The sequence below is a fragment of the Podarcis cretensis genome (assembly GCF_951804945.1).
Source record: "Podarcis cretensis genome assembly, chromosome: Z".
Classification (NCBI taxonomy): domain Eukaryota; kingdom Metazoa; phylum Chordata; class Lepidosauria; order Squamata; family Lacertidae; genus Podarcis; species Podarcis cretensis.
The window spans coordinates 25,634,176-25,657,032 of record NC_137184.1 but is presented as its reverse complement, the minus strand read 5'-3'; the positions used below and the strand labels follow the sequence as shown (position 1 = coordinate 25,657,032).

General features: G+C 43.9%; 1 protein-coding gene across 2 annotated transcripts in view; it reads left to right on the top strand.

Annotated features, from left to right (window-relative positions):
* Positions 1-22,857, top strand: part of COL4A5 (collagen type IV alpha 5 chain) — a 143,705-nt gene that overhangs the window by 75,847 nt on the left and 45,001 nt on the right. For both annotated transcript variants that reach the window (XM_079961595.1, XM_079961596.1), the window contains 16 exons: positions 1-57; positions 2,010-2,054; positions 2,142-2,195; positions 3,190-3,231; positions 4,301-4,433; positions 5,531-5,704; positions 6,027-6,110; positions 7,232-7,324; positions 9,420-9,490; positions 9,598-9,789; positions 11,677-11,845; positions 13,361-13,453; positions 13,546-13,650; positions 14,519-14,616; positions 15,686-15,836; positions 16,262-16,375. In XM_079961595.1, coding sequence (XP_079817721.1) covers positions 1-57; positions 2,010-2,054; positions 2,142-2,195; positions 3,190-3,231; positions 4,301-4,433; positions 5,531-5,704; positions 6,027-6,110; positions 7,232-7,324; positions 9,420-9,490; positions 9,598-9,789; positions 11,677-11,845; positions 13,361-13,453; positions 13,546-13,650; positions 14,519-14,616; positions 15,686-15,836; positions 16,262-16,375 — 1,675 coding nt within the window. The remainder of the gene's footprint in view (positions 58-2,009; positions 2,055-2,141; positions 2,196-3,189; positions 3,232-4,300; positions 4,434-5,530; positions 5,705-6,026; positions 6,111-7,231; positions 7,325-9,419; positions 9,491-9,597; positions 9,790-11,676; positions 11,846-13,360; positions 13,454-13,545; positions 13,651-14,518; positions 14,617-15,685; positions 15,837-16,261; positions 16,376-22,857) is intronic.

The window sequence follows — 22,857 nt, the reverse complement described above, 5'->3', positions numbered from 1 at the left end:
GGTCTTCCCGGTGGTGGAAAAGGTGAAAAAGGTGAGCAAGGAGAACCAGGCAAAAGGGTAAGTAACTTCTTTGAACTCAACGTTTATCTTTCCAGACCTTGTATAACTTTGGGGATTCAGGTTGGGTCACCAAATACTGGGTAAGAAATTTTCCTTTCTCCTATGGTCCGCTAAGATAGTGGGTTGGTCAGTGGTTTTCCCTGGACAAGAAGGGCCTCATTGATGGCACACACCAGAATGCAGGTTTTTTATTCTGGGTTTAATTTAAACTGGACTGATTCCTGTTCTATCCTTGGAGTGGGCACTGGCAACTATTAACAGAGAAAAACCTGATCAGCTGGGCCAGCAGATCGCACTCCTACAAAGGCTCATTATTTGGGGGAGAAGAGGGTGTTGATGCATGATTCATTGAGTGGCTGGGGCCTACAGATAAACCACATCCAGTCATGGCAGACCAGAAGATGTAAATACAATTATTAATTTCATTTCCAAATCTCTCACCATGAAACATCCTCAGGTAATTTAACAATAAAACAGAAACAATAAAAAGTATATAAAAACACAATTTCAAATCCAATAAATACAGAATGGGATAACAATCTCCACATAAAAGGATTGTTGAAGCATTCACAGAACTCACAGGCATTAGACTCTGTCACACGAAGCTTAGATATTTAAATTATAACAAGAAACCTTAACAGACTCACAAAACTGTCTCCCAAAGAGCTGAAATAGTAAGAAGAGGCTGCAAAGCCCATGTTTACAAAGCATTAACTTTACAAAACATGGAAACCACACTGTGAGCACTGGCTTTGCAACCACTCCTTAGAGTGTGATTTCCATATGTTGTAAAGTTATTCCAAGGAATCTTTCATTTTTTTTCTCCTGAAGCATGTTCATCAGCAATATTTTAATACATATTGACACAACCAGCTTTAGCCACTGTTAATTTATTTTCTTATCAGACACATGGTAGTAAGAAACTCTTAGAATCCCCCAAAAAACAGCTATCCTTGTGGATTCTGTCACCCATCAAGGATGAGCTGTAAATTTAGCACATCTTAGGAATGCAAGTGATTTATTGTTCATAATTTCCATCCTAAAACCAACATGACAATCTTAATTCCTTTGTGGTGGGGAAGGTATATGGTAGCGCTGTGGGTGCCTTTTCTACAGCTCAGTGCACAAGATGCCACTGTTTATATTCAAAACTCTTCTTTTCTTTTCTTTTCTTTTCTTTTCTTTTCTTTTGGAGAAATTCACTAGGTCCCCCCTTGCCTTTTGTTTTTGTTGTTTTAGAAAGCCAGTCTTTTAATAATTTCTTTGGCCACACTATGCTTTCTACTTTATCAAAGGGACTTTGAGAATCGTCCCCTCCAAAAAAGATCTTCCTGTAATTTGCAGAAAAGGAAGATTGATAAATATTACAGAATCACCCTGGGAGTATTTCCTTTTCTGAATTTTTAAAATTGAATTTTAATAACAAACAGTCTGCAAAAAGAAGAAATGAAAGAAAACATAGGTTGGTGGGTTTTTTTAAGGATAAGTTGTCACAGTTGCAAAGAAGAAGTAATACAGGGTACAGCTCTGTGATTTATGAAGCCATTAATAAGGCATACCAAGAGGAAAAGGAGGTGTGGTCTCAATTAAAACAATTACAAATTTTTATTTTGTAAAAATAAGATTAAAAAACAACCCATTGTACTGTATTAAATCCAGAAACTCACATAGAGCCCAAGTTTGTTTGTCTGTTACATTGCCCTAAGAATTCATGCCATCATCTGTTTGCTGTGCTTTTTACTCCTGTCATTGTCAGCCTTGGTCCTTGTTTTAAGTACCCATGCTTACTATGGGGGTTGCCTGCCTGTTGGTATTCTTCCAGAAAGTTGCGCTGGAGAGACATTTTTCATATTATCTTAGCAAGTGGTATGAACAGCGCAATGTCAGTAGCATATTTGTGCTTCCGAATCTGCTTGATTGCTTTTTCAATACACATTTGTATTTTAAAGGGGAAACCTGGCAAGGACGGAGAATCTGGTCAACCTGGCTTTCCTGTGAGTCTATTGCATTTTTCTTCCTTCTATAATGACCTTTCACAGTTTAAGTTTTTTGAGGATTGATTTCTTCTCTCTCCATCATAGGGTTTGCCTGGAGATCGTGGTATACCTGGTTTTCCAGGAAGAGATGGAGAGAAAGTGAGTATGTTTTGCAACATGGAAAGCTCATTTTATTTGTTAGTTGGCTTGCAATCTAAAATAGGCTCCCAAGGTGTGGTCCGGGGATCAGCAGTGGTTTGAAAGTTTTGTTCAGATAGCTTGCAACAGCATCTCTCCAGAGTGGCTTCAGTGGCTACTTCATCATTCCCAGGTCCTTGTGGTCTGTGTGGAAGGTTTGTGGGATGGACCAGAAATGACAGGGGGAGGCTCTGCCTTCCTCAGAGGAATAAAGCCATAGCTCGCAGAAAGTCAGGGGAAGGTCTCTAGGCTAAGTGGTCTGCCAAGAAGATCCTTGACTATTTTTGAATGGTCTGCAGAGGGCGAAAAGTTTGAGAACCAGTGATATAAAGGGCATGATACAAAATGAAAATTGGTTGATAGGGAGCAGGGGGGAAATGAATCCATTTCTTTGATGCAAAGTTCTTAAAATGGCAAGAAAACGACAGCAGTTCAAGGAGAAGAGGAGGTAAAAGTTACAGTGGTACCTCGGGTTACAGACGCTTCCGGTTACAGACGCCGCTAACCCAGAAATAGTGCTTCAGGCTAAGAACTTTGCTTCAGGATGAGAACAGAAATCGTGCGGCGGCAGCGGGAGGTCCCATTAGCTAAAGTGGTACCTCAGCTTAAGAACAGTTTCAGGTTAAGAACGGACCTCCGGAACAAATTAAGTTCTTAACTCTGTATACTGTGTTCTTAGCAAGCCAATGGAATGGCCCTGCCTCCCTTGGCTCTCTCTGTTTTGACGGAATAGCGTCATCTTAAGGAGACATGCCTTGGTAGCTCGGTCGGTGTTGTGGGTTCAAGCCCCATGTTGGGCAAAAGATTCCTGTATTGCAGGGGTCTGGACTAGATGACCCTTGTGGTCCCTTCCATCTCTATGATTCTGCGGGGGCTTGGTGGAGCTTGTTTCTTAGCAAAGTCAAGTGAGTGGCCCTGCTTCCCTATTAAACTTGCTGAATTTTTTTTGGGGCAGGGCAGTAAAGGTGACACTGGTCTTCCTGGTCCTCCTGGACATGTAAGTTTCTGCCCATTCATTCTGTTTCCTCCCTCCCTTAAGTTCCCATGTGGCATGTTGATTATGTTCATTTAATTCACTTACTTTTAATGTTTTGTGTTGTAATTGTAAAATGTTACAAAGTGGTATTATACAGTGGTACCTTGGGATGCAAACGGGATCTGTTCCGCATCCTGAATGGAACGTAAGACACGACGGTGCATCTGGGCATGCGCGGATCGCGTTTTGCCACTTCCGCGCATGTGTGTGATGTCATTTTGAGCATCTGCGCATGCACGAGCGGCGAAACCCGGAAGTAACACACTCCGTTACTTCTGGGTTGCCGCGGAGCGCAACCCGAACGCGCTCAACCTGGAGCACATTCAACCTGAGGTATGACTGTATATTACATCAGCTACCGACACCACCACCCCGCCAAAAAACCCTTACAAATATATACCAATACACAGCTTTTTTTGAAAATGAGCATGGTCTTAAAATGAATAATACTTATAGATATTTTGAAGATGACCTATTATGTCTTTGCAGGAACCATCCCTTTGTAAATATCTATCCCAGTACAGTGGTGCCCCACAAGACGAACGCCTCGCAAGACGGAAAACCCGCTAGACGAAAGGGTTTTCCGTTTTGGAGGCGCTTCGCAAAATGAATTTCCCTATGGGCTTGCTTCGCAAGACGAAAATGTCTTGCGAGTTCCTGTGGGTTTTTCCCCCTTCCCCCCCCCTTTTCCTAAGCCGCTAAGCCGCTTATCAGCTGATCCGCTGATAAGCCGCTTATCAGCTGATCTGCTAAAAGCCGCTAAACTGCTAATAGCGCTAATCCACTAAGCTGTCAATGGGCTTGCTTCGCAAGACGAAAAAACCGCTATACAAAGAGCCTCACGGAACGGATTAATTTTGTCTTGCAAGGCACCACTGTATGCTAAAAAATGATTCCAGTTTTCACAATACACCATGATCTCCACTGGTTTGCTCTCAGCCTCCGTGAAACATGACTAAGTACTAATTTAGCTTGATAGAATCTCTGTCCTTTTCTGTGTGTGTAACTTTCTTTTAATGGAATATTCCAGGCAATTCTAAGGCCAGATAGTGGAACAACGGTGGGACCAAAAGGTAGTAAAGGGTTGCCAGGAATTCCTGGAGACAAAGGAGAACGTGGATATCCAGGCCAACAGGGGCCACCTGGCCTACCAGGTTCACCAGGTAAGACCCTTGAGTGTCTGGAGCATTACGACCAAACACACACGAAGCGACTTCTCCCCAAAGCCAGTTCAGGAATCAGGGCTGATTTGGATTTGCACCCTGATTTTGTTCTGGATTCGGCCAAATCAGTTGCCCATCATCCCTAGTAGGAATTCTCTTTGTTTGTTTTGAGATATTTTATAATGTGACACCAGCATTCTCCAACAAGGATCTCACTGCCCTGCTTAAAGGTAAAAACCTGGGATCTACTGGAATCTTCTCACCATCCAAGCCCGTAGTGATAAATCAGACTAGCACAAGTGATTTTAAAGTTGTATTTAAGCTACAGCTATAACAGAACTGACAGAGTAGAGAATACGAAATAAGGAATAAATAACACAAAGGTTCTGACATGTCCTTCTTGCTTTTCTCCTGTGCTTACTTTGACCGCATTCACACCTGACATATAAAGCACTATGTTCCCCAGGCATGCCCAATATGCCTTACTTTACTTCCGCTTATGTTGTAACTTCCTAACTGCTTTTCTATGATGCAGTGCCCCCATATAATGCAGAGACCCCTTGGTTATAATTATGCTGCATTAGATGCAAAGACACACACCTACTTTACCTTGGCCTCTCTGATGGTTATGATTATTTATTATTGATGTTATATATCACATGCAGTTTGGCTCTTTTCCTTGTGTGTTGGGCAAAACCAGGGGGTGGAAAGAAAACCCAGAGTTGATTTTAAGTATATTATAATAACCAAAAGGCTTTACACAGAGGTATCTGTAGAAGCCCTCTCACTCCCAAGTTGATCTTTTAAAAGGAAACATCACCCACAGGTGTGTTTCCTTCTCTCTCTTATACAACTTGAATTCCTTGTGTTTAGCTGTGAGATTTCACACCTGTACAACCCAAATGCTTTCCATGTGTCTGAAACTCTTACTTGCCAGGCCTTGTTGGGAGTGCCCATTTTAAATAGTTGCCTCTTGATAGAGCAACTTGCAAAAAAAGACGCTTTGCTTCATTGCTTGGTTGGTTTCCCTTTGCTTCTCTCTCTAAAAGCGTCCTAATTTTGAATTACAAAGATGCTGAGATCTTTTCTCATTGCAGGAATTCCAAGTGTTGGCTCTCCTGGTATTCCTGGTTTTCCCGGTGAGAGAGGACAGAAGGGGGATCAAGGCCTTCCTGGAATCCCAATACCAGGGCCACCTGGCAATGATGGACAACGAGGCTTACCTGGCCCCCCTGGCCCCCCTGGCCCCCCTGGAACTACCATTCCACCCAGTAAGTAATGTTTTTTGTCTATAAATCAGTGGCTAAAATGCTCTTCATTTGAGGAATGGCTAGCTGGGTCTTCTATACACGCAGTCTCAAAGCTTTTAGATGGCTCATGAATTCAATCCCTACCAACTCCAGGTAGGACTGGGAAACGCTCGTGTCTGAAACCCAGGAGAGCTGCTCCCAATCCGTGTAGACAATACTGAGCTAGAAGAACCAGCTTCCTAAGTAGCTTGTCAGTCTTACATGGGTGGATGGAAGATGGAGCTTTGGCTCATCTACCCATAAGTTTTCTTAGTTCTTGAACTGCATTTGCTTTTCCTTTCAGTTGACAGACTCTGTGAGCGAGGACCCCCTGGCCTCCCAGGGCTCCCAGGAGAACAAGGATTTATGGGGGAGAGAGGCCAGAAAGGTGGGTTCCACAATGCCATTGATTTTTTTACTTGTCTTTCATAGGCTGTGGTCCAAAGAGTGGTTTAGGTTCATGTAAGGAAATTCCACTGGTCCAGTCCCAGTTTAACTTCTCTCCACCCACCATCATATTACAGACTTCTCCTGAAATTCCATGTAGTTTCCAAGGAGTTATCCATGTGATTTCTTTGGGTGGGTGGGACTGTTTGACAAAAGCATATCTAAAGCCTTCTGGAGGTCACTAAAGTAGTTTCATCTAGACATGCTTCAGGATGCACTGATAGGAATTTAGTTATCCACTGGATAACTAAATGCTCCAATGTAGTTTTTGGCTTTTAAAGGCTATCAAAATACATTCAGAAATGGTTAACAGAAAATCCTATTTAATATTTTAAAAATATGCCGATTTTTTTTTAAAAAATCTAAGATTAATGCAGAAACAGAATGGAATAGTCATAGATGTGATAAAGGCCAGGAACTTGATTTGCCCCTCCCCCTTTTCATCTTTGTATCCTGTCGACTGTTTTTAGAGCTTATTCCACCACCAAAAGATGTGAATTGGGACAAGCATCAGCAGTTTTAAAGCTTGTTTTGTATGTGGATGTGATGACTGAATGTGGTGGATCTAGGGGAGACATTTTATATCACAGACTGTATCCATTGGCTGTAAAGTTTTGATTGCTGTTTTGTAATGAGATCTTGCAAGATATCTCAATGTCTACATAAGTATCTAGTGTTTTCTGTTGAACTTTGACTGCTAATTCAGGCTTTCTCCAGGTACGTATTTGTAAGAAACCAGAGCTATTAAGCAGAGTTGTGTTGATCTGTCCTGTAGGGTACTTTACTCACACTTGGAGCAGGGTTTATCTTATTTCAAGGGAAGTGTTGAAGCAGGGAAGGTGGAGTTTGAGACTAAGCTGTACTTAAGGAAACAGTGCATAGTTAATTCATTGTGCCTGAGTGCCAGACAGCTATTACTTTTCCGTGACTGCTACTCCAGTTCTTCTCTAATACTTAGGGGTGCATGCCGAATATGTACAAGAAGTCTGCATTTGAATACTTAAATGTACTCATACCCATGGGAAATGATACTCACCTCTTTATTTATGTCTTTGTTTCCAGGTGATAAAGGAGACACCTGTTTTAACTGCATTGGATTTGGCACTTCAGGCCCTCCAGGGGAGAAGGGAGTACCAGGTTTACCTGGAAGCCCAGGTATACAGTGGCTGCTTCCAGCCTTTATCCACCTTTTGATTATTCAGATTTAGGACTATGTTTTGATTTGTTTGCTTTACAGTGATGAATAGCTTTCTAAACAACAACTGCGTATGATTATTGGAAAAACCATGACACACTCTATGTGTAGCTAAGGGATAAGTGTTTGCGTGTCGAGGTCCCCAAGCCACCCCTAAATAAATTCACACTTCACACCATAATTTTTGTTTAAGGTATTCGGCATAATTTTGGCCACAACTTTATTAAAATACAAACAATGTGAGTGGTTGCTTAGGCATTGGTTATGACTATCTGTCCCCGCCCAGGGACAGAACTGACATCCGCAAGCCTGCGAAGTCAGTAAGGGAAAACATTTTATGGGGAGTGGATGGAGCTGGGTACCAGACCCTTACCTCTCCCCAAATGCTCCCAGGGGCTCTTGCGTGGCCCTATCCCCCTTTACAGGTGAGCCCCTGGATTCCTTTAATGGAATACCCTTGCAGCAACAGCATTGGAGGGGCAGGCACAGCCAATCCATACCCCTCCACCAACCATTTTTTTCTAAAACCAATGCCTAACCGCAACCTTACAAGTTGTGACAATTTGCTACGCAGTAGGCAAAAACCAAATGGCACCAGCCAATCAGCCAAATGGACAAAATTCCTACCAGGCCCCTGCCCCCAAAGCAGACAACCCTATGACAAGCATAGCAAGGTCAAAATGCAACAAACACCCTAAAATTAGGGAGGGTGGGCCGGTGATCCAATGCACGCAGTGAAAAGAGGAAGCTCAACGCTGCGCGCAGGAAATATATTCAACTCAGGCTGTCACTCAAAATTGGCAACATCAAACTCTCCCCAATCACACTTTGGGCCAGCCAAAACCAACCTGCCCAGCCACAGGGGGTGTCTGGTTAACCCCACCACAACCTGTGCTCTCCATGAAGGAGAACATACTTTCTGGGCATATTTATGGACAAAGCAGGCAAGCTGGTTAATATTCTAGTACATCTGCTCACAGATACCTTTTGGTATTTGAATGTCCCACAGCTTATTTCCTTTTCTTGCGGTAAGTTTGATTGCTAGCAGAGGCAGGACCAATGCTTCCCACATGCCATGGTAGTACACCACTGTGGAATCAGACCACCACTAAGGATATCTATGAGATTTTTTCCATCTGAATTTCATCCTGGATTTGGATATTCCAAATCATCTGACCTTGTTTCCAGAGTGGCTTGTGTTTTCAGATTGCCTTTCCTCCATTTTTTATATTGGTCAGACGACTGTGCATGCAAAGTACGCCAGTTTTTGGTTTGCATCTTTGCTCTGTCTCTCTCTCTCTTCTTTTTTGCACAGATGTGCATTAATTTGATCACAGTTCAAAAAGGAATCTTGAGGTGACAGTGCGATTGCACCAGGTCTCCCTTTTTGTGCTGTCATTTAATCAATGCACACCCTAGAGGCATGCAAAATATCTGGATGCATCCCAACAAAGAACCAAAGTGGGACTGCTTCAGACAGATATAAGAAGAGCTCCAGGGTGGAGAGAAGGGAGTGTGAGACCTGTTTTGGGACTGACAGGTCTAGTTTCTAAAGAGAGGTGATGATTTTACCCGGACTCTCCAGTCAGAGTGTTCTGCACTCCCCTAGGACATGTGCAACTGGGTTATGCAATCTTCCTTTTCACACTGTGTTTATGTGCATAGGTAGCCTATTAAAAAGGAAAGACGGCAACTGAAATCTGTCAAACTACAAATTCTGAAATAAGTTTTTAAACCCCCCCCCCCCCAAGTTTAATTGGAAGGTAGATCATGGGGCAAAGCAGACCAAGAACCACATGCAGTGGAGGGGTTTGGGATCTGCCCATCCTTAATTGCCACTAGCCGTAAATCATCCCCTGGACTAAATCTAGGAAACAGTCAAATAGCCTTTGTAGTGACTACAATGAGCATTGCATCATTCCCCTGTGAGGTTTTCTGGGAGTCTTCTAACATACTATCCACAAAGAACACTAAACAATTTGCATTGCCCATGTCATGCGTAGGCCGTTTTCTAGCTGCTCTCACTGATTTTTCCCTCCCTCCTTTCATGATCAGGTTCTATTGGTTTTCCTGGGCCGAAAGGTGATAAAGGAGTCCCTGGCCTTATTGGTAGTGTTGGACCACAAGTAAGCACCATTAATTGCTGTTTGTTGGGAGCATGGGGTTAGAGGGAGAAAGTAGGGGAAAATATGTGCAATCCTAATTACTGCAATAGTTAAAATTCTTTATCTAGGGTCTTCCCGGCCCTCCTGGTTCTCCTGGACGTCCCGGTGCAAAAGGCGATCCAGGTGATGTTCTTGCTTTCCCTGGATTGAAAGGCGAGAAGGGGAACACTGGCTTCCCAGGCCCTCCAGGTCTGCCTGGGTTAGATGGATCTCGTGGACAAGATGGACTGCCGGGTCTTCCTGGGCCCAAGGGGGAGCCAGTAAGTGAATGTGAAACCATTGCACTTCCATTTCAACCAAGTGTAATTTGAGAGTGTTTTAAATGCTAACAAAACACAATTGTCCTTGAGTACTTAGCTAGTCTTCTGATGGCTCCCAATATTGGCAGCCTCAGTGGTGGCTGGGGCCCAATGGGACTGGAAAGTTGGAAGCCATGGAGGCCAACAGTAGGTGGAGCCAAACCCCATGACTGGCAGAGCCAGCTAATTCTAGTTTTGTTCCCATCCGCCTGTAGATGAATTCTGCAAGGATAGCACTGAGGGTAGAGGTTGCATTCTACACCATATGTTTAAAGCACTATGACACCACTTTAAATAGCAGTGGCTTCCCCTAAGAAATTCCAGGAGCTGTTAAGAGTGCTGAGAGTTGTTTGGAGATCCCAATTCCCCATACCCGAGCTATAATTATCAGAGTGGTTTGACAATAAATACCTTTTCAAAGGGAACTCTGGGAATTATGAGGAAAATAGGGGTCTCCTCTAACAGGACTCAGCACCCTTAACAAACTACAGCTCCCAGAAATCTTTGGGGAAAGCCACTACTGTTTAAAGCATCATCATACTGCGTTAAATTTATGGTGTGAAGGGAAAAGGTGACAGGTGATGCCACCTCCTGACATGGTTGTAAGTAGGAAGTCAGGAAGGTGGAGGCTGGTTGTGTGCAAACTGGTTGGTGGGGCAGTGCGCCATTGGCCCAACCTCCACCGGTAAGAAGTAACATTAATAGGTGCAGCTTTTACATACCATGATAAACTGGCATAACGTCCTCTCAAATGCACAGGTGGGCCATATTCCTCAAGGCAGTGCTTGCAGTGTGACTCCATTCTCTTTCAAGTTGAATGACATTTTTGCATCTTAGCCTACTGCCAACCCACAGCTGCCATTGCTCAGTGGTGGGGGGCCACTGCTTTGCATGCAGAAGGTCCCACATCAACTTGCTTTTAACTCTGATTTGTGCAAATTTGGTGAAGTAACTAAAGAAATAATCTGCCACAGAGCAGATTACACACACACACACACACCCACACCCACACACACACCCCTTGTGGCTGATATTGAAAGAGGAAAAGTAATTCTAGTACTAGCACTTATGGAAAGGCTTAAATCAAATAATACTGTAATCTGTTATTATGTTATAAAAAGCTTAGATGTGTTGTGTTTTTTTGCAATCAAGTGGTATATAAATTGTGTTAAATAAATAATTAATGATATTATTATTCCCATTGGGCCTAAATATTTGTTATTTCCTTTATATTAATTGCATTTTTTCTTATTTTGTTGTTTACAGTCCTGAGCTTCTTTGGGAGGAAGGGCAGGACAGAAATTTAATAAAATACATGTTAAACTGCGTCATTAATGGATAATACAAAAAGTGTTAATTTTATTTAATTTCCTCTGAGCCTGCATCCATATTAGTTAGTCCTTCTTATCTGAATCCTAAGGAAAGTCACTGACGATTACAATTGCTTTGTACATTGCAATCTGCCCCACCCACCCCAAATTGTGGGGACAAAGAAGAGAATGGCTATTTCCATTATGCACTCATAATCTGGTGAACCAGGTTTGATTCCCTGCTCCTCCACATGCAGCTGCTGGGTGACCTTGGGCTAGTCACACTTCTCTGAGGTCTCTCAGCCCCACTCACCTCACAGAGTGTTTGTTGTGGGGGAGGAAGGGAAGGGAGATAGTTAGCCGCTTTGAGACTCCTTAGGGTAGTGATAAAGCGGGATATCAAATCCAAACTCTTCTTCACTTGCCTTGGGTAGCTTCCCATAGATTTCAAATGAGCTTCGTTCAATCCAAGTGTTGGGGGTTGGGGGTTGGAGTGAGCTACAAACTCATTTTACCAACTTTCCCCTTGTCCTTTTAGGGTGGCATCAGTTTCAAAGGGGACAGGGGACTTCCTGGTGATCCAGGAATTCCTGGTATTCCTGGTGATCGAGGGCCTCCAGGATCTCCTGGATTTGGCCCACAAGGTCCCCCAGGCCAGAAGGGCGTTCAGGGTGTTTCAGGGCGCTCAGGAGCCCCTGGAGGTCCAGGTAAGTTTCTTTGTCTTATTTGACCAAACCACAAAAAGGAATGTTTGCATCATTGGGTCCAACAGGGATCATCCTTGCTAACACTAAAAAAAAAAAGAACTCTAAAATGATCAATTTCATGAGATAATCTGTTGTTGCAGCAAAACTTTTTGTAACTCATCATTTAGCTAGTTTAAACCTTGGGGACTTCTTTTAACTTTTGTAGCTGAGTTATCTAAAGATGATGTAAAGATAATGTCATCAGGTAAGAGAAAGATCAAAGCTGTCTTCTAAAACAATTATATAAACACTTGTACAAAGCCTTGCTTGGGAATTCTAAGAAACCAAAAGAATCAGTGCAGTTTTGAAATCAGTGGTTAGAATCAGTGCAGTTTCAAAAGATTCAGACTGCCATCTTGTTTAAAAATGGTGTCCCAACTGTAAACATTGACAAAAACCTGCTCCTTGATCCATCCTTGGCACCTTAGTTAAAAGGATACAGTGGCAGATAATGGGACAAACTCTTTTTTGCCTGAGAGCATGGAGAGTCAGTTGCCAGAGTAGACAATAGCAAATAGTCTGACCTAATGTAAACACAACATCCAGGATGCCTCAAGTCTACATGTGCAGCAGAATGAGTTGCTGGGGTTTCCTGGGCCACTTCTGACCGCATGTGAGAAAGACTATAATAATTTGTCAAAATGCATAACGAACAAACAGCTTTCTGAAAGGTATTGATGATGGTGATAATGAACATGTATGTATTGCCCAATACTACTACTAGTAATAACGATAATTTTTATTAGTATTATTTACATTTATACACTGCTATTAATTTGGTCCTCTGTGCAGTTTACAACATTCAGAAAATATGGGATACAGTTCAAAGGGAAAAAAAGCTATAAAAGCAATTGCAAAAAATATAAATCAGCACATAAGCTATCTGAAAGCCAGCAGAAACACAGTAATATAAAATCAACTTAGAATCAGCATAAAACCTGTAATGGGGAAATAATTTGGTACAATAAGTTAAATACCAGAAATGTATGTCTGTTGTAAATTAAAAGACCTGGGAGAATTTGTGGTGATGATATGATGTGTAACCTGTAGATGAGATTCAGACCATCGACTGGGGTAAAATGAACCTAATTCATGCACTGTCAGCATCCTTGTGAGTCTGCTAATGAAGGAAGGAAGTGCACAGTGGGAAAATGGGGCTCCTTCCCACTCCAACATTACCCCAGGCTGGTGCCTGGAGACATCAGTTTGGGAAGTAACTTTAGAAAGCCTTAAGCAACCTAAGTCCTGTATACTTGAAGGACCAACTGCCTGAACTCTTATATTCCAGCTCAGTCACTGAGACAATCTGTAGAAGCATCGCTGGTTGTCCCATGAGTCAGTGAGGTTGATTTGACAATATGAAACTCAGCCTTCATTGTTAATAGCCCAGTCCTGTGGAATGCTCTTGCAATAGATATCCATCAGGTGTTGTTGGTTTTGATTTATAATTGTTTGCTATTATACATCTACCGCTAGGGCCCAAAGGGGAACCTGGACAAACTATCACAGAAACAGGATCTCCAGGTAACCCAGGCCCCCCAGGCAGAGATGGTGAAGTTGGCCTTCCAGGTAAATAAATTTGTTGTTTTTCCAAGTGAAATACTATTATTTACATTTTTGTAGTGGGTTTTTCCCCCTAATTCAATTGTTCCTGTTTGCAGGTGATCCTGGCCAGACAGGGGCACCTGGATTGCCAGGCATCCCAGGCTCAAAAGGGGATCCAGGATTACCTGGCATTGGACTTCCAGGTCCACCAGGAGCCAAAGGTTTGTCTCTGTCATATTCTATGATGCCAGGGTGCTGTGCTGGCAAGATGTCTATAGTTAGTCTGTGGAGAGATGGGTTTAAAACCTTGCCCAGCCACAAAGCTCCCTGGATGACCCTGGACCACTCACTATCTCCCAGCAATAACCTACCTTCTTGTGATGATGAAAGAGGTCCTGCTACGTAGGCCACCCTGAACTCTCCAGAAGAAATTGCTTTTGGACCATAGACGTCAGAAAAACCTAATACTCCCCTGTAGGGTTAAAAAAAACAAATCTGTCTGCTACAGTAGTCATGTGTTTTATTTTTAATTGGTGTGTTTGCATTTTTGTGGAAATTCTGGCCTCTCAGAAAGGAAATGAGAGAAGGTTTAGAAAAAGTTGGGATTTATCGTTATCTGCCCCACAACAACTTGTCTAAATCCATGTTTTAGATATAAATTGCTGGTTAATCATATCTGATTGGTTCTGTTTGGAGATAACAGCAGAATCAGGATATGGGAGAGAATCCCATCATATGAAAGGACTGAGCAAGAAGATCCTAAGAACACAAGAGCCCCGCTGGATCAGACCAAAGGCCCATCTTGGTCCAGCATTGTGTTTATCAGAGTGGCCAATCTGCTGCCCCAATGGGAAGCCTGTAAACTGTAAATAAGGGCAATAGTGCTCTCCAGCTGCTCTTCCCCAGTGACTGGTACTCAGAGGCATCTTGCCTTATTAATCCATCTGCAATGTCAAAACTTTAGCAGTCAGTTTGATTTGAAACAAATTGTGTTAACAAACGGCAAAAACAGAAGCTTGCAGAATGCCTTTTGAAGATTGCTGATGCTTCGCGGTAGTGAGCTCCAAACCCTCTTCTTTGTTCTTTTAGGATATCCTGGGTTGCCAGGCCTTCCTGGTGTACCAGGAAACCCTGGAAGAGCAGGTCAGGACGGACCTCCTGGACTTCCTGGATTAGCAGGACAGAAGGTCTGTAAATGGGTTCTCTCCATTTGCTTGGGATGTTATGAAGAACTATTGCATGCAATAAAAACAGTGGGGCTGGACTTTTCTGACAGTGCAAGCGTGGTCAAACATCCTGGTCCTATAAGTTACATTCATAATGCTTATATGGTTAAGTACTAAAAGATTGTTTGTTTGATCCTGCCCAAGGTATGATAGGGGATTAGTGGTTGGAGTCTTCAGTACTGCCTCCAGTTAATGGGAGTTTAGAATTAACTAACAGGCACTTGGGTACCAAGTGGGAACCTCACAAATGCTACAGGTGTCCAACACAAAATTCCTATGCCTCTTTCTCTGTAATTTACTATGCATTACCCACTCAAGACAAACTACTGTGCTGGCAAATATAATACACTTCTGTAAAAGAAAAAGTTATAGCCGTGTACTTTTTCTTCTTCTTCCCCATAATAGTGAAAGGGGAAGCACAAAACCTCGTTCTGCTGGATCAAAATTCAGATTTGGACCCTGAATAAAATCTGAAGTGTTTCAGATCAAATAATGCTCTTTCCAAAGTATTGAATTAGGGTCTGAATCAAATATTGTGGTCGGTGCATACCCTTAGTTTGTACTATTAACCACAGTTTAGAATGTTAAACCATAGTTTGAACTTACAAAAATATTGCAACAAAGTATGGTTTAGACCTGTTTGTCTGCTTTCCTTTCCCATCTACTCAGCACTCATATTTCTGTTGTTCAGCAATAACCATTAATATAATTTATTAATTTAGACATCATAAAAGCCACAATGATAAAAAGTGATGGTTTTGGAAAACTCACTTTGAAGCATGGGCTCTAGTTTCTGGCTTTCGGGCCAATTGCAAACCATAGTTTGCTAATTCAAACATAATGTGAGAATGTAGTTAAGCTACATTAATTGTTGCTTGGTGTGATAGCTGAATTATCAAGTCAAATGTATACTTATACCCCATTTCAGTAGTTACTGTAGTCAAGATGGGTTCACAATAAATATAAAAGCCACAGGAACAAAGCAAGAATGTTCTGAGTTATTGTTTGACTCTCTTTCTTATGTTGCAAGGGGGACCGTGGTTTTGGTGTTCCAGGACCAGCTGGGCCACCTGGGCCACCGGGTTTCAAAGGAGCACAAGGTCCCAAAGGTGATTTCGGCTTTCCAGGAAACCCTGGCCTTCCAGGACGGATAGGTTTTGATGGAACTCCAGGGCCTAAAGGTACAGATACTGCTAACTTTATGCTACCAGTCAGTGCAGACAATACTGAACTAGATGGGCCAGTGATTAGACTGTATCAGGCAGCTTCCTGTGTTCCTGTGCTTATGGAGTGTTGTGCTCATAAGCACTTCTGTCTGGTCTTTGTTAAGATAGATCAGCTCAATGCCATCTGTGGTTAAGTAAGCTTAATCATGGTTTGATGTGATAGGTGACCTGACAAACCTTGGTTTACAGTTCCCTAAGTTACCTGTATTGGAAACAGTGGTTTTGGAAACCGTGGGTTGTGCTACCTATGACTTGGCATATCTTAAATTGAGAAACTGTAATTAACTATCAGTGTTCTGCTTTGTTGAGACTGGTTGAAATTACATCTTGAAATGTTTGCAACCTTTTAAAGATTTGATTTGTTGGATTTTTCTTTCCAGGTGACCCGGGACCACGTGGCCAACCTGGGTTACCAGGACCTCCAGGGATTCCAGGGATTGGCGGCCAAGGCCCACCTGGGGCTCCAGGGCCTCCAGGACCTGTGGGTCCACCAGGTAGGTCTCACAACAACTGGCCTGTAAATGGCATGATCCCAAATCCAACACATCAGAGTAGAAAATGAGGAAATTCAGACTGACCATCCATTTGACTTTCTTCCATTATTTCCTTCCATATATAGCCTAGAGTTTTCCCAAACTTTTTGTTGCACTGAACAGGCTGAAGCGAGCCCTAAAATAATCAATATGCTTATTGCCATTTGGGCTGCTTTAGAATAGCTGGTCCATACTTACATGAAGGAAAATTATCCCACAGAACATTAGTAGTTCCTAGCTGGACTCAAGAGGCCTAAACTCTTCATTGCACCAGTGCAGATCTGGAAAGAACTGTTACCTTAGATCACAGTCACCTGCTTCCTGACTTCCAGTTGTGAAATTTGTTCAACAAAGCTTTTTGTATTTTATGAACGAATGAAGAAGGTTCTGGATCCTGATTTTAGGTGAATTCTCAATGCGGGATTCAAATGGTGGTGTGCCCTTAACATATAAATTATTATAATAAAACTCCTGTCCACAGAAAGCTAGCAGGTAATGGGGAAAACCGTTCTAGCTTAGCCTTCTCCCTAACCTACTAGATTTCTATGCAGACTTTTTAAAAAGGAACACTCCATCCTGTAACCATCACAACTATAGTCTGAAGTCACACAGTATAAACATAGGCTGAACCACAGTGAAGTGAGTGAAATGCAGTGCTTAAAAGACTTACAAGCATTACCCCTTCTACTTAGAGGGCAATTGACTGGTGTACTGAAGGAAATTTAAGTCCAGATATATGGAGTGTCATCACAAGGACATTGGGTTGCAGTCAACGTAACTTCTACTCAGAGTACACATAAGCTAGTCATGGCCATTAATTTCATTGGGTCTACTCTGACTAGGACTAGCATGCGATATACAAACCACTGTTACTGTGGCACAAAATCAGACTGCAGACTCTGGGAGTAAGCCCCATTGAACTCAGTGGGACTAACTTCTGAGTACATATCTTCAAGTAGAGACTGGGCAGCTAAGTTGTTGTGGATGCTCTTGTGCTTATTTCCCTGCACTGAGGAGGAGGTTGAACAATATAAGATTACAAAGTTCTCACCAACTCTATGAATCTATGGCAGAGCTTTCATGATGGTGACACACTTTTTAGACAATCATCATTTTGTGACACAGTAATTCAGTTTTACTAGCAAACTGGAGGTTAAACTAACCCGTTTCCAGTCCCGGGAGGATCTCAGGGAGCTTTTGTGTGATGCACGTATGCACAGCAGCCAACAAAAAATGTGTCACAACACAGAGTTTGGAAGCTCTGATCTATGGCTATATCCACACTATACATTTTAAGTATTGTTATACCACTTTACGGGTCATGACTTCCCTCAAGAACTGTAGTTAGGAGACTTGTTAGAGCTACAATTCCCATGGGATGGGGGATTAATTATTAAACTACCCTGGGAGCTATTGCTCTGTGAGGGGAATAGGGGTCTCCTAACAACTCTCAGTACCCATAACAAACTATGTTTCCCATGGTTCTTTGGGCAAAGCCATGGTTGTTAAAGTGGTATAAATGTATGGAGCTGATGTTGTCATAAATGTATGGTTCTGATGCTATTATTCCACTATCAGTCTCTAACTGTACCTTGAGACAGGTGAAATTATTGGCCTACATCAAATTTCTGTCTACCATGGACATAATTTGCTTCACCTTTTATGGTGTCTATAGATTATCCTTCCCCTCTTCTGTATGTATAGTTACCTCACATTTAGAAATATTTTTAATGTCTATGACATGCATATAAGATATGCTTATATTTGGGTTTGTTTCACAAATGTGTAATCCATTGTAAGGTGAAAGCATTGTTTCTCTCCCTATGATTTCCCTGAGTCGGAATTCTGTTTTTCCTGTCAGGATTATCTCAGGGGGTGTTGCAGGGCCACACCGCTTTGCTTGTGGACAAAGATGGCCTTCTGTAGAGGTGCCCTTTGCCTCCACACAGGTCACAAAATAGAAAGGGGGGGGGCAGAGAGGAGAGCTGCCAATACAGTACAAGGAAAAGAAGAGAGCCAGATACTGTACACAGGAGTATACAGTGGTGCCTCGCAAGACGAAATTAATTCGTTCCGCAAGTTTTTTCTTCTTGCGAGTTTTTCGTCTTGCGAAGCACGGTTTCCCATAGGAATGCATTGAAAATCAATCAATGCGTTCCTATGGAGACCGTCCGGGGACAGAGGGGAAGCGCCGTGCGCCTTCCCCTCTGTCTCCGGACCTGTTTAAAACAAGGGGCGGCAGGGAGAAGATTGCTTCTCCCCGTTGCCTGCCCCGCAATCTCCGGGGACAGAGGGGAAGCGCTGCGCGCCTTCCCCTCTGTCCCCGGACCTGTTTGAAGCAAGGGGCGGTGGGGAGAAGATTGCTTCTCCCCGTTGCCTGCCCCGCAATCTCCGGGGACAGAGGGGAAGGCGCGCGCACCTTCCCCTCTATCCCCGGACCTGTTTTAAAGCAAGGGAAGGGGCAGCGGGGAGAATCGCTTCTCCCCATTGCCGCCTCTTGCTTCAAACAGGTCCGGGGACAGAGGGGAAGGCGCGCGGCGCTTCCCCTCTGTCCCCGGAGATTGCGAGGCTGGCAACGGGGAGAAGTGATCTTCTCTCCATCGCCCCTTGCTTCAAAAGAGGTCCGCGGACAAGCGGGGCAAGCTTCGTTTTGCGAAGCAAGCCCATAGGGAGATGCGTCTTGCGAAGCGGCTAAGAAAACGAAAAACTCCTTCGTGTAGCGAGTTTTTCGTCTTCCGAGGTATTCGTCTTGCGGGGCACCACTGTAGCTTCCCCTTAACAGCAAGCCCAGGTGGCGAGTGCCAGCCAGTTATGTTTCTGAAACAGGACTGCTGAGAAACAAGAGGGAGCTATCAGCATGCTTTTGGGGAACTTGAAGGTTTTCAGGAATACAACTGATCTTTAGAAATAAGAACCTAATAAGAGGAAACATCCCTCTACCCAAAGCAGCCTGAAGGCTGAGCCTGTTCAGTGGTGATTGAATGCAGAATGTCTATTGAACCAGAAGGGAAATAAGCAGAAAGGAGTAGGGGGAGGTCATGCCCTGCTTGGGGAGAATGGTTGACTGGAACTTCCTTTGGGAGGGAAGAAACACTATAACATTTTTGCTTCAGGCCCCACTTTTACTTTGTTAGTTACACCCAGTATGTTTGGAATTAGGATCTTGTTCAGGTGCGTGCGTAACAACAGCAGCAACCAAACTCAGCCTTTCATCTTTTGTAATTACCGTATTTTTCACCCTATAGGGCGCACTTTTTCCCCTCCAAAAATGAAGGGGAAATGTGTGAGCGTCCTGTGGGGCGAATGCAGGCTTTCGCTGAAGCCTGGAGAGCGAGAGGGGTCCGTGCGCACCGACCCCTCTCGCTCTCCAGGCTTCGCGCAGCTCTCCGCAAGCAGCGGGAGCCCGTCGCTGGGCTCCTGCTGCTTGCGGAGAGTTGCCTGCATGCTGAAGCCTGCGCGTGCTGAGCTCAGCGCGTCCAGGCTTCGCGGACCTCTCCACAAGCCGCGGGAGCCCGGCGCTGGGCTCCCATGGCTTGCAGAGAGCTGCCTGTCCAGCTAGGAACTCGGGCTTCCCCCACCCCAGCCCCGTGCCTGGGGGAAAAATAATTCCCCCCCTTTATTTCCCCCCCTAAAAACTAGGTGCGCCTTATGGGATGGTGCGTCCTATAGGGCGAAAAATATGGTACTTTGCTGCAGGGGCCACATTCACACCATACATTTAAAGCAATATCCTTCCACTTTAAATAGTCATGGATTCCCCACCACGAACAAACAACAACTTTGGAGACAATAGTTTGTTAAGGATGCTGAGTTTTGTTTGGAGACCCCTCACCAAGCTATTCCCATCATAGAGCTACAGTTCCCAAAGTTCTCAGGGAAGAGGGATTGGTGATTGAACCACTTGTAGCTCCGTGAGGGGAATAGGGGTCTCATAGCAACTCTGAGGGCCGTTAGCAAACTCCAGTTCCCAGGATCATTCCTTGCGAGAAGCAGTGTTAAAGTGGAACAATACAGCTTTAAATGTAAGGTGTGGTTGTGGGCTACTAGAGACAGGGATTATTATTATTTATTAAATTTATGTATCACCCTTCAGCCAAAGATCACAGCGTGGGATTGGCTGTGCTTATTACAGTGCCCCTGAAGATCCTAATTCAAAGTAAAAAGGTAAAGGTAAAGGTACCCCTGCCCATACGGGCCAGTCTTGACAGACTCTGGGGTTGTGCGCCCATCTCACTTAAGAGGCCAGGGGCCAGCGCTGTCCGGAGACACTTCCGGGTCACGTGGCCAGCGTGACATCGCTGCTCTGGCGAGCCAGAGCCGCACACGGAAACGCCGTTTACCTTCCCGCTGGTAAGCAGTCCCTATTTATCTACTTGCACCCGGAGGTGCTTTCGAACTGCTAGGTTGGCAGGCGCTGGGACCGAGCAGCGGGAGCGCACCCCGCCGCAGGGATTCGAACCGCCGACCTTTCGATCGGCAAGCCCTAGGCGCTGAATCAAGGATACTCCTGTATACCTGGAGGTCTCCTCTTTTCCTTGTATATGTGGTTCCAACAATGCCTATGATGATAGCACCTCTTTTTCAGGTTGCTCCTATCACAGGAATAATTGCAGCTTTGTATACACTACCTAGATGCCATGCTAATGACATCTCTATGAAGGCCCAGCCAGGAGCCCAGCACACCTCCTGAGGCAGCCTGCATGGGCCTTGCAACTGAACAGGCCCTGAATCTGCACTGCAATAAACCACAATTGAAATGTTTGTTGTTCTTAATTAAAATAAAATATGAGCCACACTTTTAGCTACAAACTGCTTTAAGTACATGTTTTGGTCCTTGTGGCACACACCTTCTTTGCTGTGTTGCATGACTGCTCATCCACCTCATGTTGATTTTAGAGATTGTTTACACCAATATTTTGCAAAAACATGAGCTGGAATATGTATTTCAAGAAAATCCATGCCTTAGGGGTCTAAGTGTTCTGCATGATCACAAGCTTATTGTGAAACAGCCATTCCAGCAACCATCCAGCATCACATTCTTAATGGCTTTCATTTAAAAGGAGGGGGAAAACTCCCATAAATGTCTAACATTCATGGCAGAGGAGAGATGAGACTAAAAAGGCCTAGGTAGCACCTGCAAAGGGTTCAGTTACAGTGGAGGATGTCTTAAGGAGAGACCCATAGTCGCTGACTTTTGAGAGATCATCAGGTAGCTGAGCTGCTGGCAGTCTTGGCAGGGCATTTGGCCTCATAGGCCAAGGATAAGAACCCTCTGAATCTGGGACACAGGTAAATCTGGCCTGCATTAGGACCAGAGATGACATACTGGGAAAACGATATTTTTAGGCCTAAGGGTGACGAATCCAAACCTTCCCCACACCTTGTATGTGACATCAGGTGTGGGGTTGGTAGTGATGCAGTTGGGTTGCCTCTTTGTGGAGCCAATCTCTGCAGAAAGTAGGGTTGAACTCCACGTTCAGTTTCCACCCGATACCCATTTCCACCCCAGCCTCATGGGCCAACTTTGATAGACAGGCAGGACCATTCACCTGTCAATCACCTGGTGTCATTTTGCAATCAGGTGATTGGCAGGTAGGTGGTCCAGTCCTCCTGCCAAAGTTAGCCTGCAGGATGGGAGGAGATAAAGATCTGTCTCATTGGGCAGAAAAGGTTCTCCACACCTGTTCTAAGCATTGGCTAAATCCCTGAAGTGAAGCAGAACATTTGGGAAAGATTCTGCCAGTAATCAGCCATTGAGGAAGGCCAGTGGAAACTGGCAAGAAGCGAATAGACAGCACATGACAGTAAGAAAATTCCCAGAGTTCCCCGACAAGAGGGACTGGTTGCTAAATCATTCTGGGAATTGTAGCCTTTGGGGGAAAGAAATATCTCTCTCCTAACAGCTCTCAGCAACCTTTACAGTCCCTAGATTCCTTGGAGGAATGTGAGGTGCAGATGTGACCCACAACTCTCTGGGGACCTCACTTACCTCTTCAAGAAATCAAATCAAAAAGAATTTGACTAGTTCCATTGACTATAGTATTTAGAATTACTGAATCATGGCCTTGAGTGATTACATTGTTAAGAAGCACTCCAGTGTTTTTTCTCAGGGAATGGATCCGTCAAGAGCTGTCCAGATTCCTTGTCCCATTTTAATGCCCCCTCCACACAACATGCCGTAGCTTCTCAAGTGAATCTCTGCATGTAACACTGCTTTGAATGAACATGTATTCACACATTGCTTGGGCTCCCATACCACCTGTTTGCCAGGCGCTGAGTTTTGCCCATTATGTAATTCAGGGAGAGAGAGCCTAGAGCTCTTCAGATTTAGTTTTGGACTACAGTTCCTATAAGCCCTAGTCAGTATGGCCAAGAATGATGGGAGCTGTAGACCAACATCTGCAGGGCTACAGCTTCTTCCACCCTTGATGATGAATTTTTGC